General features: G+C 41.4%; 1 protein-coding gene across 3 annotated transcripts in view; it reads left to right on the forward strand.

Annotated features, from left to right (window-relative positions):
• Positions 1 to 22,272, forward strand: part of TTC7A (tetratricopeptide repeat domain 7A) — a 180,021-nt gene that overhangs the window by 26,474 nt on the left and 131,275 nt on the right. For all 3 annotated transcript variants that reach the window (XM_086745752.1, XM_086745749.1, XM_086745751.1), the window contains exons 6-10: positions 6,484 to 6,562; positions 9,799 to 9,959; positions 10,398 to 10,461; positions 21,573 to 21,710; positions 22,159 to 22,242. In XM_086745752.1, coding sequence (XP_086601878.1) covers positions 6,484 to 6,562; positions 9,799 to 9,959; positions 10,398 to 10,461; positions 21,573 to 21,710; positions 22,159 to 22,242 — 526 coding nt within the window. The remainder of the gene's footprint in view (positions 1 to 6,483; positions 6,563 to 9,798; positions 9,960 to 10,397; positions 10,462 to 21,572; positions 21,711 to 22,158; positions 22,243 to 22,272) is intronic.

Here is a 22,272-nt window from a genome sequence, read left to right on the forward strand (position 1 = left end):
ATGGGACTCAGTAGCTTGTTTCTGTCCCCTGCAGCTGGTATTAATGTGTGGTTTCTACCACGAGAGGGCATAAGCAGCATTGGATATATTAAGGAAGAAGGAGGGAAGTAGGAAGAAGCTTTTTAGGATGCTTCATGTGTATAATAAATTTCTCTACCTGATATTGAACAGTTCAAAGAAATGCTTTTGTTTTCCTTATTGCTTCAAGCGTGTTCAGGTAGGAAATAAACCTTGGATGGTGAAAGCTTAAGCTGGCAGGGGGATAGGTCCTATCAGGTGGGATGTCCTTCCCCAGCAGCACATGTATACAAAAGAAATAGTGAGTGCTTTATTCTTGTCTCACCAGGCAGAAGAGGTGAGGGATATGAGTGATGTTGTCATGCTTTTGTTCCTGCTGGCAGGAACAGGCATGCTCTTCTCAGAGCATGGTCAGGAATACCCTTTTCTCTTGCAGTGTGCAGTGGAAAGAAGGCACCACTACAAAACAAAGGTCTAGTCTCCCTTTCAGATGTTGAGCACCCAGCTGTAAAGACCAGCAAGTCTTGCAGCTGTGGAAATCCCAGATGCTTTTAATAAGATGTTTACTTAAAAACACCGTATTGTTGAAGACATTTCCTGCAATTGATTGCCCCGCTGCATCCTGAGAAAGCTTTCTTTTGTTCTCCTGGTGAGCAATGTTGATGCTGTGGATGCAGAACATAAACAGGGAGATGCTGTCGTACTGTAGGAGGCAACCAGTTGTCTTTCATGTTAGCATCTGCACTGGGTTTTGGGGCTTTTTTTCTGATGTGAATGTGTGAAGATCAAGCTAATTACTTAATTGCTTTTTCTTTCAGACTATTGAACAGGTATTACAGCTTCATACTGTTATGGAGACTTTGGTCAAGATGCTCTTAGTATTTTTTAGGGCAAATGGGCTTCAACTGTGTGAAGCAGTGGTTATGTGTATGCTGCTGTCTTAATTGCACTTGAAGTATATGTGGAGTTTTGCAGGCGGGACAAAGTCAGAACTTTCTAGAGGATGTGGTTGGTTTTGAAAGCTCTAGATGGGACACTTCTGAAGAAATATAGGAAACTATAATTTTAAGCACTTACTAGAAATCTAGTTCCTTACAATCCCTCAAGTTAGGACGTTAATTACTTTGGAGAACCCTGATGAAAATGCATAGTAGGGAAGGCTTACACAGTTTTTCCTCTTCTCCTGTCAATTTTCTAGAGTGGTCTAGAGTGAAATTTTATAGGCTTCTGTTGTGAGGGCACTTCGAAGGAGTAACTTAATGTATGCGTTGTGTTGCAGTAGAATCTAATGTACAAAGGCAGGCAGGATAGTCTCTACTCATCTCTTCTGAGGAATGTATGTGGGCTTTCTGTATCTCCTTTTTAGTCCCCTCAGTCTAGCACCTTATCCAGGACAACAGGACACTGCAGCTGGTAATCTGGGAGTGAGTCTTACTGCCTACTGGATGGATCTAGATAAGTGCTAAGCTTTTGGTTTTTATTGGCTTTTTTTTTTGAGCACCTATCTTCTGTTAAGGCAGGCTGCCGTTAGGAAACTACAGTGTGCTTTGTTGCAGTTACTTGTCTTGTATCTTCATTCATAGGAATCTGAGAGTCTGTGGCTTACTTCTTCAGGAGTGAACAGCTGTTTAAGGAGAGAGTATGAATTTTTAGAAACCTGGGTGAGATGCAAAGATGCAAAAGGAGCTGGGCAGAGGCAATGGTGTTGCTGCTGTTTATGCTTTGGGTACTGCTTTCTCCTGGAGAGGTGGCTTTGCAAACTGCCATGTAGTCATCTCAGGATGGTCTCTTCCATTTCTTAGTGACTAACTGTTTTAACAGTTAATGAGCGGGGATAAGAACATGATCTTCTGGTGCCCATGTTGGTGGGGGGCTGTCTTTGCAGACCTGTCGTAGTTCAGCCCTGATCAGGACCAGACTACACAGTCTCTCTTTCACTCCCCCCACCTTCCGAGAGAACAGGGAGAGAAAATATAAGGAAAAACGGCTCGAGGTTTGAGACAAAGACAGGGAGAAATCCTTAAATTTACCGTCACGGGCAAAACAGACTTGACTTGGGGAAAACTATTCATTTATTACTACAAACAGCAGGATAATGAGACAGAGAATAAGATAACCTCCCCCCACCCCTCCCTCTTCCCAAGCTTAACATTATCTCTACTACCTTCCCCTCCTGAGCGGCACAGGGGGGGAAGAGGGAATGGGGGTTGCGGTCAGTTCATCACATGTTGTTTCACGCCGCTGCTTCATGGTTGGGGGAAGAACTCCTCACATTCCTCCCCTGCTCTGTTGTGGGGTCCCACCCATACGCCACAGTCCTTCGTGAAACTGCTCTGGCGTGGGTCATCTCTTCCACGGAGTTCAGTCCCTCCAGAACAGCTGTCCCAGCGGGCCCTCCACGGGCCACAGCTGCCTTCAGGCATCTACCTCCCCCGGTGTGGGGTCCTTCACGGGCTCCAAGTGGATCTCTGCTCCTCCGTGGACCTCCATGGGCTGCCGGGGGACAACCTGCTCCACCATGGTCTTCACCACAGGCTGCAGGGGAATCTTGGCCAGGAGCCGCATTACTCCTCCCCCTCCTTCTTCACTGACCTTGGCGTCTGCGGCCGTTCCTCACAACAGGCTGGTAAATGTCTCTCAGGATCTTTTTTACATCTTATTCACTTCTCATCTCCTCTCCACTTCTTGCAGCCGGGCTGGACCGAGTCGGGCCCAGTCGGCTGCCTGGCGAGAGGCCAGAGGGTGAGGCCTGCAAGGCCCATGAGGCCTGCGCCTCCCCCTCTGCGCCTCTGCCCCCTCTCAGCTTCTTCACATCTTCTCTTCTCTTTTTTTTTTTTTCCTGTTTTCCCCTTCTTAAATACGTTATCGCAGAGGCGTTATCACGGAACATTCTGCTACCAATTGGCTCGGCCTTGGCCAGCAGCAGGTCCGCCCTAGGCCCGGCCGAGTCCACTGAACAAAGGGGAGCGACTTCTAGCAGTTTCCTACAGAAGCTACCACCTTAGGCCCCCCCTCACTAACAAAACCACGACAAGACCTGTCTGCCCACAGTCCAGTCTGGTTCATTATCAGTATTTTTTTTCCAGCAATTTGTATAGAAAAGAGTGTATTTATTTATTTTCTTGTATTTTAACATTTTGTGTGATGTTAACCAAACAATATGACGCAAGTGTGATATGACTACTTTGATTCACGGGCTGGTAATTAGTTGCCCTGTATTAACAGGATGCTTGTACAAACAAAACAGATTTTCTTGCCAAGCTGGACTGACTGGACTCAAGGTGCTCTTTGTCACGGTTTCTGCCCATGATTTTCTGTGTTCCTCTTTGTTAGATTAGCTGTAATTGAATCCTAAACCACATTTCATCATGTTTGTTTAAATGCCTCCCTTGCCGCTTTTGTGGCCAAAACCAAGGCAGTTTAATGACCATGTGCTTTTCCCTTCCTGTTCTTCCTCACTTCTTTTTCTGGCATCCTAGTAGTGCAATAGGGGCCCATAGACTCTTCCAACTTATTTTATTTCCATTATCTGATATTCAGTTATGATATCATGGCTTGGGGCAACAGTACCTGGGATTTCCAGGTAGTATTCTATCCAATTCCTGTAGAGGCTCAAGATTGCTTAGTTTTTAATTTAAACACGATAAAATAGTTTGACTATGGATTGCCAGCAGTTTTGTGTTTGCATCCTCATCCACTTATCTATGTACACGTTATTTCTGTTCAAATACATAGTCTTCATTTTGTTAACTTCTTCAGGTCCTAATTTTAAAAAAAATCTCTTCGAGTGCATGTTTAGTATATGAAGGATGTCTATTAGTGGAACAGTAAGTTCCTTATCATTATGAGTAGAGCAGTTCATATGCTTAAAATGAAATGTATGCTCAGATGGCCTCCTGGCTTGGAACAGTAGAGCAGAAGGACAAACTCCTGTCTTGAGGTATGTTTGCAGACTGCTGGCAGGTGTACTCTGTCTCCTGTCACAGCTCAATAATGTTCAATGAAGTTCAAAATATAAAAGCTGCCAAACCAAATCCTCAGTCCTGTAGAACTGGTATTGTGGTCAGATGCTTTGCATGTTTCAGTTGAGAGCTCAGAGTGTGGAGCAGGTGCTCTCTGAGAGACCCTGACCACACAAGCACCTGCCTGGGAAGTGGTGAGTGCTGAGGGCTCCTCCTGTGTTGCCCATTTTGCACTCCGACCTTCTGTTGAAGCTGTTCCTTGGCATTTGTCATACAGTTCATGGTTTCAACCCTGACTACTTGCAGATGGGCAGCAGTTTGCCATTTATTCTTTCATTTGCTTCAGTGTGTAAATACTCCTTTGTTTTCCTCTCCCCTTCTCCCCAGAGCAAGATTTTTCTGCCATGAAGCTAAACTTGGTTTATGGTCTAAAAAGTTAACTGAAATAGCGCTTCAGTTCTCTGGGAACAAAGCTGTCTCTCTTTAGCACGTTCTCTAGGTTTTTCGTCTCATAAGTAAGTGCCAAATGTGGAATTAATTGGCTTTTGCAAGTGGTCACTAATCTTCTTTCAGATGCTAGTTAGTGGAATTCATTGACACTGTATTTAGACAAATACCATTATCCTAAAAAGAAATCTAAACATATGTGTTTCTGGAAATGTTGTAGAACTGTTATACACCGTAACTCTTCTGTCCAGCCTCTTAAGGAACCCAAGGAAGCACAGGAAATGTCCATAGTTTTCAGTAACTGAGGAGAGCAATTGGGCAGGTGCATTTTGTTTAGAGATGGGAGAATTTGTTGATTTTGGCTATCTGATGCAATAAATAGCATGTGAACAATTCTGTTGGATTTGTTGTGACTACTCATGTGCATAAATATCACCATGTGCTTTACTACTTTCCTCAATTTAAGATCCAGAACTGTGTCTTTGTGGAATATTGTTTCCTAGACCCACAGAAAATTACCAGATATCTTGACTGTGTAATTGGAGAGTTTGCTGAAGCATTTTAAGTCCAACTTACAAAAACTTCCTTGAGCTTTTTTCTTCTTTGATAAATTCAAAGCATATACTTTACTTAGGAGAAAGTAGAAGGGTAAAAAGAAAGGCAGTGTCTAATTTTCTCCATAGGGTCAAGTCTCCAGGGGTTTTGCTTTTGCTTTACTTCCTTACTTTGTTGCTTGTCTGTAGATCGCCCACAACTAGATAATCTACAGGTTACCTCAAAGTTTAGAATTTTGAGATGAGTATTGATTGGAAGTAAGGGTGCCCACCTTTGCATTCTGTGACTTGGTGACCATAAGCTTTAGAGCAGCATTTTGTGTAGCCAGTATTCACGGTAAACATGATCACATTCTCCTCCAGCCCCCACAAAAGGAAATTACTTTTTATAAAATTTCTTCAAATTTTTACCATTAATTCTGGAGTGCAAGGAGGTTTGCAGTGCATGAAAGTGAGCACAAGGGTAGTCTGTACTGCTTACCTTCAAAATTTAATCAGATTGACAGAAAATATGGTTATGGTGTATGGCTTTTTAAAAATGAAATCTATATTTTGTCTGCACAGAAAATTCTCCTGGAATAAGATGAAGTGGCAGTTAACGTACCAGTACAACTTATTGGCCAGTTGTCTTTGTTTCAGTGCAGCGTTGCTCCTTTTCTGATAGCTTGTATTTCTTTGGGTAGCTTCCACCCTGCAATGAAAGCGAGCTGAACCAGTTTTTAGTTACTGTAGTGGTAGGCCATGTCCTTAGCCTTGAAAGAGCTTTCAGGCTGCAAGTGTGTTAACTAATATGTCCACTGTTTAATCTTTCCTCTCCGTATCTCTCTTAGTGCTCAGACACACAATTAAGATACCATTTGGCAACTAGTCTGCTTTAATTGTTTGTGGTATATGCAGAGTAATGTGATTTTATTTTTCTTTTTATTTTTTTTTTCCCTTAAGCCTAACCCTCTTTTATTGCAGGTTAAGCTGCGCTTGCAGACAGTTACTGCAACTTAGCTGCCTGGTAATAAATTGTTTAAACCACTGTATTTTCATCATGTGTCTGGACCATCAGGCACAAGGCATTTAAGCACCACCTAAAAGGAATCATCATTTAAAGCATCACGTAAGCTCCGTATAATTCAAACAAGTACAATCTGTGTGCGTGAAGAGGAGATGTGGATGCTTTTAAGAAGCGTCTGCTTTATAAATACGAGCTATGAAAGGCTTCCAAATGTCCCCTCTGTTCGTCAAATGTGAATGTGATCTTCTCCTAGGAAGCCATCTGGAGTAGGCATGCTACAGTCACTGCCTCACTCGGTGCCATGTCCTATCTGTGCCTCAGAGTGACTTGTCTTGCTACTGCACACTCAGTATTAGTGATTGTTTCATGGGTTTGTTTGAATGTAAAGTTTGTTGCAAAGCTTTGATGCATCATAAAAATATTTTGTCTCCAATGTGCTGAGTTTTTTTTGGTTTTTATGATGTTTTGGGGTTTTTTTTTTCTGCCTTCCCCGTAGAAATATTGTGAAAGGAATGAGGAGTCTGCGAGAAATACTACGGACTGTGGAAACAAAAGCTACTCAGCCCTTCAAAATGGTAAGGGGAATGGGAGATGGGTAAGTGGGTTAATCTGCTATGCAGGAGTTCTCTCTATTAACCAGCGCAGTAGGACAAAAATGTATTTGTCCTCGTGTAATTGATTGCTGCCTTTTTTTGCCTTTTTTTTTTTTTTTTATTTTTAATAGTTTTGGAAGTGGTGTGTCAAGTGATTCACTTAATTCAAAGATCTGCCCAATTGAAACCTGTGAGCCTTCAGACCTGGGCATGTGAGTTACTTGTGGGGGTTTTTTAGTGCATTTTCTAGCCCTGGTAGAAATAGGGATGTACTTAGTTTGACAGTGCTGTCACGGGTGATAACATCTTGTTTTCTTTCTCGCTTTATGGTGTGTGTGTGCACACCTTTTTGTTTTTGCATGTAGAAGCATTAAGTACTTCTGGCTCTTGCAACAAGCAGTGCTTTTTTAGACTGAAGTGCTTCAGTGTTTTTCCTGTAGAACTCCCTTCAGTACAGTACAGTGTGATTTTTATTTATTTATTTTTTTTTTAATCGGTGTTCGTATTCTGTATCCTGTTATCCTGAGTGCATCTGGTAAAGAAATAGTGGAGAAAGTTATTTATGTGCCTATTTAATTTCTTAGGTCTTTAACTGATTCTTTCCTGTCTCCCCTTTAAGAGATCTTGTCCTGAAGTTACTCAGTAGGTGACAAGGTCAACAGTTTGGAGAGCAGCAGTCTTGAAAACGTGAATGGAAACTTTGCCTTAAAAGCATTGACATTGATATGACTAAACTTGTTTTGTGCTTGGTTCAGCTTTATATTTTGTGTAATTCCAGAGAAGTTCAGCAAAGGAGGTGGGCATGAGTTTGCGTAGCACTTTTTGTTTGTCTAGCTCATGTGCAAATGCAGAGCTGAAATGAAAGTGTGAACAGAAAAGGTATCCTGGGTGCTTTTATGCCTAGGTTCTTCACATCTTTGTATTTTGGAACTTCTGTTCTTCTCATTGCCTTGAGATTACCTTATATGCCTAACTGAGACTACAGATGCACGTGGAAGTTTGTGCAGGGAATTAGAAGAGATGACTTAAGTAATTGTCGCACTCAAATGGTTGTGTCCTTTTCCAGACTGACATCAGGGTTCAGGGGATTTTTTTTTTCTTTCTTGCTCACCTGTTTTATAATTTTGCTGAAATTAGTCTAACCATCTGCTGTTACTATACCATGACAGAACGTGGCACTCAAATGCTCCTGTCCCTGTGCAACTGGGGAGAGCTGTGCAGCAGCTCTGGGGGATTGATCCCTAAGGGGAAATCTGAAAGTGTTCATCCAGTAGTTTCGCCTGGGATTTGCATTTTACTGGAAGTTGCGTTTTCATTTTTTTTAAACTTACTTTTAAAGAACTGTCAAGAGGGCAAAGGGAGGACCGTGCTTAATTAAACAAGTTTTTCAAGCATGAAAGTGAAACACATGATTTTTTTTTTTTTTTCCCCTAATTTGTGGGATCGCAGTGTTCTTCAAGCATAATGATGCTTTTTTTAGCCAAAGGTAGTAATAACATAAATCAGAGTCTTGGCCTGTTCTGGTTTGTTTGGTCTTATTCAAAACAAGAGTGAAGCTAATTTACACAGCTACTGTACTGTATGTTAAAATCAAAGATACTGAAAGTATTTGGTGCTTGCCTTTTGAAAGGCTTATCACAAACTGTACTCCTACTTCTGTGTGAACCAGTAGAGATCTTTCTGTTACTGGCATATTATTTTTCCCTCCCCTCTAAAACTGTAGGAAAAAATATAGAAGAGTTGGCTCCTCAGGGTAAAACTGACTAAATAATTACACAGTGGGACGATGAAATGATACTGGCTAATGTTGCAGAGCCCTAGGCCATTTTGCTCATGGTTACTTGCTATAAAAAGCATAGAAAAGCCTAGTTAGGAACAGAAGGCTTTCTGTAACTTGTCAGTAGGAAGGTCTTGGGGTTTCCAGGGAGTTGTATGTGACAGTATTTCTTTGAAGCACTATCAGATTCAGATCAGTTTGCTGTTTGCAGGGTACATCTATGAAACCTCCCTTCCTGACATTTAAGAAACAGCGCATGCTACTGTGATTGCATTTTAGACTAACTCAATGAATTCATGTGCGGTGAGGTGAATGAAAATAAAGGACCTTGCACCAAAAGGAGTTATTTTTCTGAATCTGATAACAGGAACTTTAACCTCAGTATGATTTATTTGGTCCTATAGATGTCATACCTCAAGTGGAGTAATGCTTCAGTTTATTAATCATACCTATCGTGGTATTTAAAATAAAATGATTCTTGGTGGCCTCATATCACATCTCAGTGTAAATTGAGTATAAAATACATATCCAGTAGTCAGAGAAATTCCAAAATAATATTTACAAGTACTAGGACAGAAGGGCTGAAGTTTCAGCCTGCCTTTGTTCCATGCAGTGTTTACTTGACAGCTTAGAGTGCTGTGCTGCTTAGAATTCACAGCAGATACCACCCATTTTGATGTCTTTGTGCTTGTTTGCATGTTCATCTATTTACAGTGCAAAAAATGAGAGATTTGTTTAGTGAAGGTCAAGGACAAATGCCAAAGATAGTTTTTACAAAGTCAAGTTAACTTTCTCCATTTTGGATCCAGCTTGCCAGCTATGTATATGAAGCAAGTATTTAAGGATCCTTGGCCACTCGATGGTCAAAAAAGTGCATGTGATGTTGCTATCTCAATATAAAGTTCCTAAATCTCTTCTCTCCTCCCTCCATTATTGCAACAAACAGGGAGAAGCAGTACGAAGATGAAGCTATAAAAGACTGCAGGAAGAGAGATATTAACAGATAAAGGGTTGATCTCTTAAACCTGATAGAAAAGTAGCTTCTGGACTGAGACTTACAAAATTCTGAGGCTAGGAACGCAGCCATCATACTGTAATATAGTAACATTTGTGAGATTATCCCAGCGGTCCCCCTGGCAATCAGTTGTCTTCGTTCACCAAAATGTCCCTTGCTATCAGGCCTTTTTGTTACTTTTTTCCTACAGCCCTGCAACAAGACCATGTAAATACAGAAGGCTGACATTTTTGGCAGAGGGAAGAAACTGCCACTGCTGTAGACTTCTTAGCAGCTATTTTTAGCTACTCTAGCTTTCTGAGAAGTGGTACTGTCATGTTGCTGGTACCTCTCCTCCCCAAGGTGGAACATGGAGAGGGACGAATCTTTTGTGTTGGAAAAGGCTTAACTGATGTGTCTTTTTCTCTGCTGTTCATTGATCTCTAGACTGCAGCCAAACAGCTAGCCCAAGTACTTCTCCACTCCCTCAGTGAAGACTGTTACTGGAGCCCTTTATCTGATCCGCTTCCTGAGTTCATGAACAAGGAAGATCAGTCTTATGTTAGCAATCTTCTTTGTCGGAGGCCAGAGCTGTACACAGAAGAGAAGTAAGGACTCTTTTTTTAAATTTCAGTTTATTGTCAAGAGGAAGGAGAGCATTTGAACACTCTTTGATACTGCTAATTATGTCACTGATTCATGTAGTAGTTTTGTGTATTCTTGTTTTTAACTTCCCATCGGAAGGCCTGCTGGAAAAAAAACCCAAACATTAAACCTCGAATGTTTTAATTTTTTCCCAGGAAGAAAGAAAATCCAACCAAATAGCTGTCTTTGCTATGAAATGGAAATAATCTATTTATGGTTCGGTATAGCTCATCTAGGATATACTGCAGAGCTTTTAATTGTGTGAACCTGCAAAAGAAGGTATTGCCTAGCAAATTAATTATGCATGAGGTGTCTCAAGTTACTGCTCATTGTGTGAAATGAGAAAGAGACTGACAGGATAATTCTTGACCTTCCTAAGAAAAATGTGTTCTGTCTTTCAGTGCATACTGCCCTCAAGACAACGTAGAAGAGGCTCTTCTTCTCCTCTTAATCAGTGAATCCATGGTAAGCCAAAAATGAGTTTGTAATACTAATAGCACAAAGGAGTATCTAGTGTTTCCATGTCAAGTCCTCTGGTTGATTTTGTTTAGAGAATCTTCCATAGATAAACAGAAGCCAGGATTAGGCTGCTGAACAGGAAATGTATTTCTTCATTTATTCCTTTATTATTGACACCTCTTTTATTAAATGGAATGTCAGTGAAGGGTTTTGGGAATTGCCAAGAGGAGGAAGTGACTCCATTCACCATAGCTGCATGCAGGTTCTAACATCCAAATGCACTGTCAGTAAACAGATGTTTCCATTCAAAACAACTGTGTGGATTTCTGGATCAAGAATGAGAGGAAGGGAGCCTTTCGTAAAGCCAGGTGTGGTAGTGGTACCTGCTGTTTGGCATTTGCAGAATACAGTATCCTGCTTACATTCCTTCATCTAAAGGAATAATATTTCAGCTGTTTCAGTCCTGAGGGATCTTTGTCAGTTTCTGATGCGGAGGATAACAGGGAGTTTTGTCACATGCAGAGACATGAAATAATTAGATTTCTTCTATTTATAATGTCAGTTGCTTTAAAAAATTCTTTTAAGAGGAAGGGAAAAAGGTAGAGAAAAACAATGGCATAGAAAACTGCACAGTGACCTTTCATCATTTTCATGTTCTGAGAAGATGCAAATATACAAAAAATGTGTAAGGAATGTTTTCTGAAAACATGTAAGGAAAGTTAACTTTGCTTTTAATACTGGGTGGTCACTCGTAGCTCAAAGTGAGATTTGTAAACCTTGGAGCATCAATGACCTTCTTAGGAACGTTTAAACCGCTTTCAAACAAGTTGAAAAGAGATACTGTGGAAACTTCTGGTTTTTGTTTCCTTCAGTTTTTCTTTGGTTCTTCTGGCTCAAGTCCTCCTTTCCTGCAAACTTCCTCAGAACATAGCACTTTAATATTGTTTGGTTTTTAAATTTGGGAAAAAACTGAAGAGATGGAACCACACCAAAATATGGCACTGACTTTAAAATAATGTGCTTCAGAGCATTACTGTGCTTTATGCTTTTTAATGCTTTCTAGATTAAGCCTGTACAGTACATCTACTTTGTGTTTTCAGGGGCTTTTCTGCATTTAGAAGGGTTTTTTTTGTAATTGGAAGTGAACACGCCAGGAGTAAGGGCTTGTAAAACACCACGTGCACTTCTATTAAAAGCAGAAGAATTCATGTCAGCGTGGGTTGTCAGGGCTGATGCAAGCGGGAGGAAGATCAGGGGTCTGAAGCAGCAACAGTACTGGCTGCTCTAGCCTTTTCTGGGGCTCGGCTTCCACTCAGAAAGGCCCTGTTGGATCTGGAACTCTATCATCTTGTTCTGCTGAGGCGAAGGAAAGTTATCCCCGTTTTATCCAGTGGTGTTTACAGTGGTGAACTGGTCCTGTAACTAAGTTGTGGGTGAAGCAGTGTGAAAATGCTGTTGTTAGGAACTGAACTGCTGACTTCAAGGCTAAATAAATAAGCTTGTGTTTGCTTAAGTGCTGTCTTCTATATGTAGGAACTTTTTGGAGGTGGATGCAAGGCATTTTGATCTGCTGCATATAAAGCACTCGTATAATCAAAGATCTTGTAGTAGAGCACTGCTGGAACAATAACTGTCTTTCCATTTTTTCAGAAATGGAACATCTGAGCCTTCCTCTTGCATTAGCAATAGACTTGCCATGAGTTTATTATTTTAACAGAAATACAGAACAAGTGCATAGAAGTACAGCTGTGTATAGAAATACACTTAGCAACCACAGGAATGTGCTTCCTAAGTGAAGGTACAGAGGGAGCAATCTGATTCTTACGTATGTTTGCAGTCCATAAATATTTTCCTGTAGTTTTATGGTACTAAGAAGGGGAAATTTTGTTTTATTTATGACATGAGAGATCTGTTCCATGACAAGTTTGTTGTAGACTAGTGAGTTCTCTGGTGTACAGGTTTGTTTGTTTTTAAAACTTGTGGAAACTCATGGAAAATGAGTTAAGCAGCGGATTTCCAGTTGAGGTCTCCAAGTGACATAATGTTAACAACTGAATAAAACATATTTTCATTCCTGGAGAGAGTGTCAGTGGCAAGCAATAAGATATGTTTCTATAGGCCGGTAAGCAACATAGTTGGTGTTCCTGGATTTTGGCTAGATTAGGCATTCTTTGAGTATTTACGGTTGTGAACCCCTTAAAATGAAACAGAAATATACAATTAGGTTGGCTTGCTGCGAGCTCTCCGGCTTCTCTGACACTTTGATTGCTTTGTCAGAAAGAAAATCACCAGGAAGGTACTTCTGTTTGATTTTTTTTTTTAAACAGACAAAAGAGCAACTATGCCATTACAACTCTTCTGCAGAACCATAAAGCCAAACAGCTGCTCCACTGCCTCTTCTTCACTTTTGCCACTCCAAAATGGGCTCAAGGGGGACAAAATTTGGGGGGAGGGGGAACAGAAGAATTGTCAGCACATAGAGGGGACACAGAGCAAAGATGTACTGGGGAGGAGCATAAATCATTGGAGAACCTCAAAGTAAATATGTGATAAATTTGGTGAAGAGTGGAAGCTCTTTTCAAGACATATACATCTGGAACACTATACAGGGAGGGAGTAGGTCAGCACTAGGTAGTTTGCTGCTGAGATTCACTTTGTTTTTCTGTTTTTCTTGCCTTCCTAAGGTGAAGCTAACATCTACTTCACTAGGATCTGTGCAGCTCCCCAGATGATGTTAGCGGGTTAAAAGAACTGTTCCTTTAAGGGGGAAAAGAAGAAAAGAAATCACCTTTAAGGTGTTATGAGGCAGACCCTACATTCCAGCACACCTCTGTCTCTTAGTGGTGCTGGATTGTGGCTTGTGATGCTGCCCCAGCTTTAATTCTTATCCCTTTACTTTGCATTGAAAGGGAGCCACTTTGCATGTTCTGGTGGAATGAAATGAGAATATCTTTTAAAGGGGTAATTAAGGGTTCCTTCAGTATTTCACTCACTCTGTCTCTGAGCCTAAGTATGTAAAAGTTTCCCAAATGGCCAAATAACATGGTTTTGAAGATGCTTTGGGGGAGTATATTGACACTTCCAGTGAAAGCTTGGAACCTCTTTTCTTAAGGCACTCTCCTGAGTTGCCTCCTGCATTCTTTCTGTCCTATTGAAAATGAGAACCTATTTTCATAAGCTCAGGCATCTCAGTAAACAATGAAAAGCATCCTGGTTGTTGAGTTTGGCAGGTGTTCCTCCTCTGTGCCAGCTGTTATTTGGTCATGGTGGTTGGCTGTAGAGTTCTTGTGGAGGAATCTAGTGAAACAAATCAGGCAGCCTGAAGATTACCACAGTCAGGATTGTCTTTAGGGGGCTTTGTGGCCTCCTAGCTAAATTCTCATTCCTTATGCACAGCCTGAGTTATGGTATTGATGGGCTGTATTTGTGAGAGGAGGAAAATGCTCTCCTTCAGACCAAGGAGAAGGCCAGCTGTTGACAGCCTTTGCAAGCTCAGGCTGTAGTAGAATGATGTGTTCCTATCACATGTTGGAAAAAATGAACTGGCCTATTTTTAAACCACTAGTCCTCTTTCTTATTGCATTTAACCCATCAAAACCAGTGGTACTGTGTTTGTGGCAAGAACTGAGGGTGTATTGTGACTTACTGCAGTGTGGTTTTCTCTGCATTGTGCTACTAGTGGGAACGGCACTGGTTGTGCCATAAGGGACTCTGGTGCGTTGTGCTGCAGGGCATAGGCAAGGGCAGTTTGGCAAGACTAACCCCTAGTCTCAGTTTTGTTTATTTTAGTAACCATTCTCAGGAGTATTCTGAGTTGACTGCACTCCTAAAAGTCAGCTAGAAGTTTCTCAGAGCCAGGAACAGAACACTTTCTATTACTTTTTGTGTTTACATTTGAGGTAAAAAAAAAAAAAAGTTTGCACTTGGAAACCTTGCCTTTTTGAATCGGAGGTCCAATGTACAATCTAAAATCCCTTTATACAGCCCTTGGCAATGCTAACTCTTACAGCTGGGGATTCTGGCTGGTACGGTCCAGCAAACGTACCAGGTAACATGGATTATTTTTTTTGGCTCTGTGTTCACTTCACTCATACTGAAAATGAAGCTTCTTTTATCCAAAACTAATAAATTTTGAGCCTGTGTAACAAAGATTAGAAATGTCATCCCCATCTTATCTCTGATTTGAATCCCTAAAGGCAATTTGACCTTGGAGAGCCTGAGAGCACAGAACAGATGGTGAGGAAGTAAGATACTAGGACTTGTCCTGTTCTTTTTACTGGTGAGAGCAAACTCATGGCTGTGATCATGCCTTTAATGGAATGTATTTTTAAGCATGGAAGTAACTAAAACCTGTTAACTCTACCATTCCTAGCTTTATAAAATAATGCTGTCCAACAAATGGATTGGCAGAGGAGAAGCATCTCTTGTTGCTTTTGTCAAGCCCAGTGATGATACAACAGCTGGATGACCATCATGAGTATTTTCTCGAGGGCTATCGGACTATGGCAGCTGAAAGAGACAACTGGGGACAGGATTGCCTGCTCTAATTTGTGCCAAATCACAGCTGTACACTTACAATGGGAGTGCTGGTGGACGAGAAGCTCAACCTGAGCTGGCAATGCGCCCTTGCGGCCCAGAAGGCCAACCGCATCCTGGGCTGCATCAAGAGGAGTGTGGCCAGCAGGTCGAGGGAGGTGATTCTCCCCCTCTACTCTGCCCTGGTGAGACCCCACCTGCAGTACTGTGTCCAGTTCTGGAGCCCCCAACACAAGAAGGACATGGACCAGTTGGAGAAGGTCCAGAGGAGGGCCACGAAGATGATAAAAGGGCTGGAGCACCTCTCTTATGAGGACAGGCTGAGAGAGTTGGGGCTGTTCAGCCTGGAGAAGAGGAGGCTCTGGGGAGACCTTATAGTGGTCTTCCAGTACTTCAAGGGGGCCTACAAGAAAGATGGGAGAGGCTGTTTGGCAGGGCCTGTTGTGATAGGACGAGGGGTAATGGTTTTAAAATAGAGGGGGGTAGATTTAGATTGGAAATTAGGAAAAAATTTTTTACGATGCGAGTTGTAGAACACTGGAACAGGTTGCCCAGAAAGGTGGTGGAAGCCCCATCCCTGGAAACGTTCAAGGCCAGGCTGGATGAGGCTCTGAGCAACCTGATCTAGTTGGGGATGTCCTGCTCCTTGCAGGGGGGTTGGACTAGATGACCTTTGAAGGTCCCTTCCAACTCTAACCATTCTATGATTCTATGATAATAGCAAGCCTGACTGTCTCTTTAATTGGTCTGCAAGGCAAAGCTATGTGTTTGGGACCTGCAAAGGTGTATTGCAGGATGTTTCTAGTGGGAAATACACCACCACTGGTAATTGCCTCTTGAATAAATAGTTCTAATGTGCATTGCTGGAGACAGGATAGAGAGGTTTTTTTCTTCAGCTTTGTAGTAGGAGGTCTTGTTTCCGAACATGTAAGAAGGATGCAAATTATTAAAAGATAACTTTCTAAATGCAGATCACGGATAGCAAGTATATTACCTTGTTACCCAAGACAGTATCTGTAAATGAACTTCACGTCTTTCTCCCTCTGTCTTCCTTTTGTGTGGAGTTGTTGGGCTATTTTGGCTGGGGAAGTATGTCTGTCTGTCTTTCAGTAGTGTCTCCAGAATTAGTTCTGGAGTACAAGTGTGAGATAAGATACAACTATATGGTCATATTTGATAACCAATAATAATGGGCTACTTTACCGAGACATCTGAATGGGGTACCAGTAGCTTGTGATCTGTTGCCTACCAGAAATGAGACAGATGCCACACAGCTCACAAGGCTATAAGTTTTCATTCACCATGCTTCTGCTCTGAAATGGAGCAAGTTGTGGTCTCTGTAAGAGCATTTTTGGGAGTGGCTGGAGTATGATATTTCCTCCCTGTTCCACCTGCTTTCCATTTTCATAGCAGCTTTGCAGTCAACCTTGAATATTTTCTTTGTATATGTTAGTGAGGGGAACCTTCAAGTGCTGTGTAGAGATCATCAGTAACTTAGGTGAAAAGACAGTAGCTTCTTCCGTGTGAGTGGGTCCTTGCCACTGCGAACAGTCAATTCATTTTGTTGGCAGTACAGGCAAAACAGCCAGAATGGAGATCCAAAGGACATGGGCTAAATGTTTCCCAGCTCTTAGCAGTAGAGGCATCAATTGCGTGATTTCAAAGGCTTGTTGTCAATCTTGCACACATAGCATTTGTTTTTCTCTCTTAATGCTAGTATTGAATCACACCAATTACATTATTGCAGTACACTGTGTTAAACACGCTGCCGTTGCAGTGGATCTGGCAATTATGTCTATTATGAAAAGACACTAGTTGAACATTAGAATGCCCAGGAATTAGGGGGCAGGCAGCAGGCACTCATTAAAGATTTTAATTGCTTTCTTTTTCTTCTTTGGAAAAAAAAAAAAAAAAGCAGGGGGAACCATGTTTCAAAGAGAGCAATTAAAGGATACTTCATAGCTAATTGCTGTGAGAAGGGGCTGCTACGTGGGATATGCTCTATTGTAATTCATATGATTGCTTGACGTTTTATTAAGAAGCACATCTTTGTACTGTGGTAAAATTTAATTTTCTGCAGCGTAACTGCGTGCGTAATAACTGCTGAAGTAATGGCTGTTTGGATTTGCTGTGGCTCTCTTCCTTTCTACATATAATAAATATGCCATAAATAAGCTGTAATTATCAGGGTCACTGATGTACAGCAAATCCTCAGTGTATAGGTGGCTTATCTAGTTTGCAGGTAGGTATATTGTGTATATGGATAGGGAGGCACAAGCCATCTGTAGCTCAGCGGGGTTGTTGGTTAAATTGCAGATCCCTAGAAAGGCCAATCTCTTCCCTGCTGTCAAAGGCAGCATGGGTCTGAAAGTCCCATACTGTTGTATTGCTGTGGTTCGGAGCGGAACCTAAAAGTCCTGCAGAACCCCAGCGGGTTTGGTACCCGGTCAGGTTGAATACCCATGTTGGGCTTCAAGCACGATGCAGACACATCAGCATGGCTGAGCGCTGGGTTGGCTTGAGGGTACCAGCCTGGGCTGGAGCCTTTTGGATGTATGTGGCCTGCAGGTGGGCTGTGTCCCTGGGCTGTGGAAAGGGAGGGCTGAAGGTGCTCACTATCCTGTGTGCTGCTCAGCCTGTGCTGACTACAGGATGCGTCTTAGCTCCCAAAATAGGATTGGTGTCATGTTTGAGCCACGTGCATGTACAGCTCGTTGTGTCTAATGCATCCCAAAGTACGCAAATACGATGTATCTCTGGGTTGCTCCATTACCTATGAGTACATCAAATAAAGGGGCATTGACTCTGTATTTTCTGTATAATGCAAGTTATGCTGACTACTGGTGGTGAAACTCCTGTTGGTAGCATTAGTGACCTTCTCCATCCCACACAACAGCCTTGAACAGAGGTTCTCTTCTTTTAATGGTGTGACTCACCATCTCTTTCCATCCCGCTTGTGTGCTGTGAGGCATGTCTGTGTGACGGTGGGAACAGCTTAAAGGGAAGAGTCATGCTGGGGGTGTTGAAAATGTATTTGTAGCTATGTTTTACTGCTGCTTATAGTGGAGGAGGAGGAAGTAATGCAGTAGGACAAATTGGGAATTGCTGCTCATGTTACTGATACAGTGTTTGGAGATAGTGTTCTGCAAATAACCCTTTTTACATTTGTGCTCAGAAAAATTAGTGATCTGAAACAACAGAAACACAGATATTGAAAAAAATGTTGGTTAAATGGCTTAGAATTTATGCATTCTGAAATGTAAAATGAAATCTCTCTCTGTGTACGTTTCAGTAAGTAAAATTTCCCATCCAACAGAATCAATGTATACTGTGTTGCCATAACTGTACAACTATTTTGCAGCTGTATTTAACCAGTGACTATCAGGGTTTCTCAATGCCAAACTGAAGTTTACAAAAACACAAGGAAAGGTAAAGACAAAAAAAATTGGGTAATGGTGATCTGGGTCACAGCACCCATCCTTTTGTGAGAGTCAGGCCACAGAAACATACCAATTTCCCTGAGTGGGCTTCAAGAAATTGTGATTCATGTTCCCTTTGCCGCCCTCCTGGAGGTAACACCAGTAGTAAATGATACCTTGGGCCCTGGGATGATGATTTATGTTATTGTTAGACACATGCCATGTTCTTACTACTGTTCGGTCAGTTTGTTATGAGGTTTCCACTTTTTGCCTTGGTGGGGGGGGTTAGTATCTCTGTGATAATATGGGAACTTCTTGATTTTTTTTTTTTTTTTTTTTTTTTTTTTTGAGCAACTTGAATTAGCAGTTGGAAATAGGCTCAGTATTTGTTGACGTAGAAGTGGCGATGAATTTACTCAGTGGCAACTTTTATGCATGCAAGTACAGAGTGTGATAGATTGCAGAGACCTTCTATGGCTTTGAGATTTTAAAGCTTGAACAAAGTAAGCAGGTTTATGACCTTGGAAAGAATATTAGTTATGCATATGTTGTTTTTAACTGCTCTCTGCTTAGGTAAAGTACGATATGTTCAGTATGACTGCAATTCTAGAATGTTGCATCCTTGTAATAAGTCTCATATTCCTGCTTATTACAGGATTTGAGCATATTCTTCCCTCTAGTACCAGTATCTCTTAGCAGACGTTAATGGGCATTCACCAGTTCTGATTAATTTTCTATCTGTGCTAACGCATCAACTTAAAAAAATCATAGGTTGATACTAAATGGATACACAAACAAAGCATAGAGCTATAGCTCACTCTAATGGGAGGCTGATGATGAGATTACAGAGCATGGGGGTGCTATCTCAGTAGCTATTTTCTACAAACAATTGTCATAACAATGTAACCAGTGCAGGAAAAAAAGTGTTAATGCTATTGTATAGACATAGGAGGATTCACGCAGCAATAAGAATTGTTCTATGTATATTTTGTGTTTAACTCTGAAGTAGCAGTCTTAGAATCATTCTGTACCTAAAGGGGGCCTACAGGAAAGATGGGGAGAGGCTGTTCAGTAGGGCCTGTTGTGACAGGACAAGGGGTAATGGTTTCAAAATAGAGGGGGATAGATTTAGATTAGATATTAGGAAATAATTTTTTTACACTGAGGGTTGTAGAACATTGGAACAGGTTGCCCAGAAAGGTGGTGGAAGCCCCATCCCTGGAAACATTCAAGGCCAGGTTGGATGAGGCTCTGAGCAACCTGATCTGGTTGGAGATGTCCCTGCTTCTTGCAGGGGGGTTGGACTAGATGACCTTTAAAGGTCCCTCCCAACCCAAACCATTCTATGATTCTATGCCTTTACTTTAACTGCTTTTTTTCCTTTTAAATTAGCAGTCTTGGGTTAAACCCAAATGGAGCTCAAACATCTGTGGGGTTTTTTTTTTGTTCTTATTTGTTTAGTTCTGCTAATAAAGATACATGAACTATGCTTCTGTACTCTGGTTGCAGGATCTTCTCTTTGAAGTTGGTTTCATTCTCTTGTGCAACCTATTGTTCTGAACTATTGTCTTTTGCAGTTACATGAAAAATGCTCTTGTTGCTACAAGAGCTAGTTTAAGTTTATTTGTGCAAACACTGGACTGAGCCTGACCTATCCGTTTGCCTTCAACTGCAGTCGCCATTTAGCTCTCGGTTGCGATTATGTTAGTTGTCAGTAATTGTGTTTGCTGTCTCAGTTGGAGGCTGTGATGAAGAGTGCTTGGAACTGGGACATTACACAGATAGTATCATGATGAAACAGCTTAATCGTAATGAAATATGTGTGGGCTTTAAGGGCTGCATACTCTGGAAATTTTTATTACACTTAATTCCCATGTTCAACCTTTTTGGGGAAAAATATCTCCCTACAATTAGAAAGAAATAGATGTAAGATTATAGTAGTAAGTGTTGTATAATAAATCTCATAACCACCCTGCTTTGGGGAAGGAACATTTTGTTTGTCTTTGCCTCAGGTGAAACTGCTGGCAATCTTCTAATTTTTCTGGTCTTTTAGATGTCTAGACCTGAATGTCTGATGTTGCACCCCTTTCTGCAGAGGAGCCCAGGGCAGCGTATCAGTGCTAGTGCTCAGTGACATCTAGCACTGCCCCTTTCAGAGAGTAGGCAGTCTGGGTGAAGTCCTCTGTGTTTGGAAATTAGAGGGACTTTTCAGTTTACTCTGGGATTGAAATTTTCCTCTTTGCATTCAGAAAACAGAGAAGCTGGGATCTTGAGGTAAATCTGCAACTGTCACATATGGGATTCTGGGACATCCTCAAAAATTGCTAGGCTGACCATTTTCTGTCATAAGTAATGTTTCTTTTTGATCTAGGCTGAGCAATGCACTGATAGATGATGCAAAATTAAAACTTTTAAGGTATTTTTTAAAACAATTATTTGGTATTGTGTTGCCCAGACCTCTAATTGCATTAAGTTGATGACGAACGAATCTGATTACTAAGGCAACCTGCTCAAATTAAAAAATAAAAAGTGAGTAGCAGAAAAGAACAAAAAGACTTGCTATTGGGAAGAAATCAAGTGCAGACACAGAAGATAAAATACCAACCATGGAAGCAATTATAGTTCTGGGCAATTGAAGTAATAAGGAATGTGGTTTAAGTATGGCCTTATATTTCTAATTATTGAGGAAATGAGATCTAGTAGGTCTGTTTCCTAATGCTTTAATTCTGTGAAACAACTGGTGTTGATGAGGTATTTCTAGCAGTTTCTTTCTTTATGTACAGCGGTCTTTTTGAGTTTGCTTCGTGTAGATAAAAAGTAATTCTACATCTGTACGGAAACACCTTCCTTATGTTGGGATGAGTTTAAAAAGAAAAAAAAACAAAACTCAAGATTACTTTAGACAAAATGCCACGGATGATGAGTGGAACTTCCTATGGAGGAGTCGTTCTCTCTAGCTCTTTTGTGGTCTGATGGAACAGGCTGCCCAGGGAGGTGGTGGAACCACCATACCTGGAGATATTTTAAAGATGTATAGGTGTGTAGCTTAGGGACATGGTTTGGTCGTGGACTTGGCAGTGCTAGGTTAGTGGTTGGACTTGATGATCTTAAAGGTCTTTTCTAATCTAAACAGTTCTATGATTGATTCGTGTCTGTGCCCAGGCAAACCGGGATGCAGTGATCAGCCGAGCCCCAGACCAACAGGATGACCGAGCCGTCAGCCTCCGGGATGCTTCTGCAGTCTATGACCTCCTCAGTATCACGCTGGGCAGAAGAGGGCAGTATGTCATGCTGTCTGAGGTACCTTCTCCTGGCTTCTACTGAAACTTTCACTTGAAATGTGCAAGCAAAGCTTGTCCTTGCAGTAACTTGATGGGGAAGGTGAAAATGAAGCATAGTAGTTGGCAGTTTGTAGAAAGAGCTACAGACCTATGGCAGCACAGGCCAGAAATGTACATAGAACTGTCTGAGATGTTAAAATAATTTTGTACGTAGGCGCTTGAATGAAGTGGCTGTTGTTTGAAGTGATGGTGTATGCTAGCAAGCCCCACTAACTGAGAAGAGGAAAATTATGTCATTTAAAAAAAAATGAAAAATTGTCAGCTTGACCCTGGGCTGCAACAGATTCTTTCTCCTGATGTGATTGCTGAGCCAAGCAGCAGTCTTGACAAAAGGTTTGTTTTGTTTTGTTTTTTTTTTAAAAAAAAAAAAAAAAAGTCTGACATTTCTCCCAATGTTTCTTTCTCAGTGCTTGGAGAGAGCCATGAAGTTTGCGTTTGATGAATTTCACCTCTGGTACCAGCTTGCCCTGTCCATGGTGGCTTGTGGAAAGGTAAGATTCAAACCAAAGGACTTGGGGCAT

The sequence above is a fragment of the Chlamydotis macqueenii genome, chromosome 3 (genome assembly GCF_036417535.1).
Source record: "Chlamydotis macqueenii isolate bChlMac1 chromosome 3, bChlMac1.mat, whole genome shotgun sequence".
NCBI classification, from domain to species: domain Eukaryota; kingdom Metazoa; phylum Chordata; class Aves; order Otidiformes; family Otididae; genus Chlamydotis; species Chlamydotis macqueenii.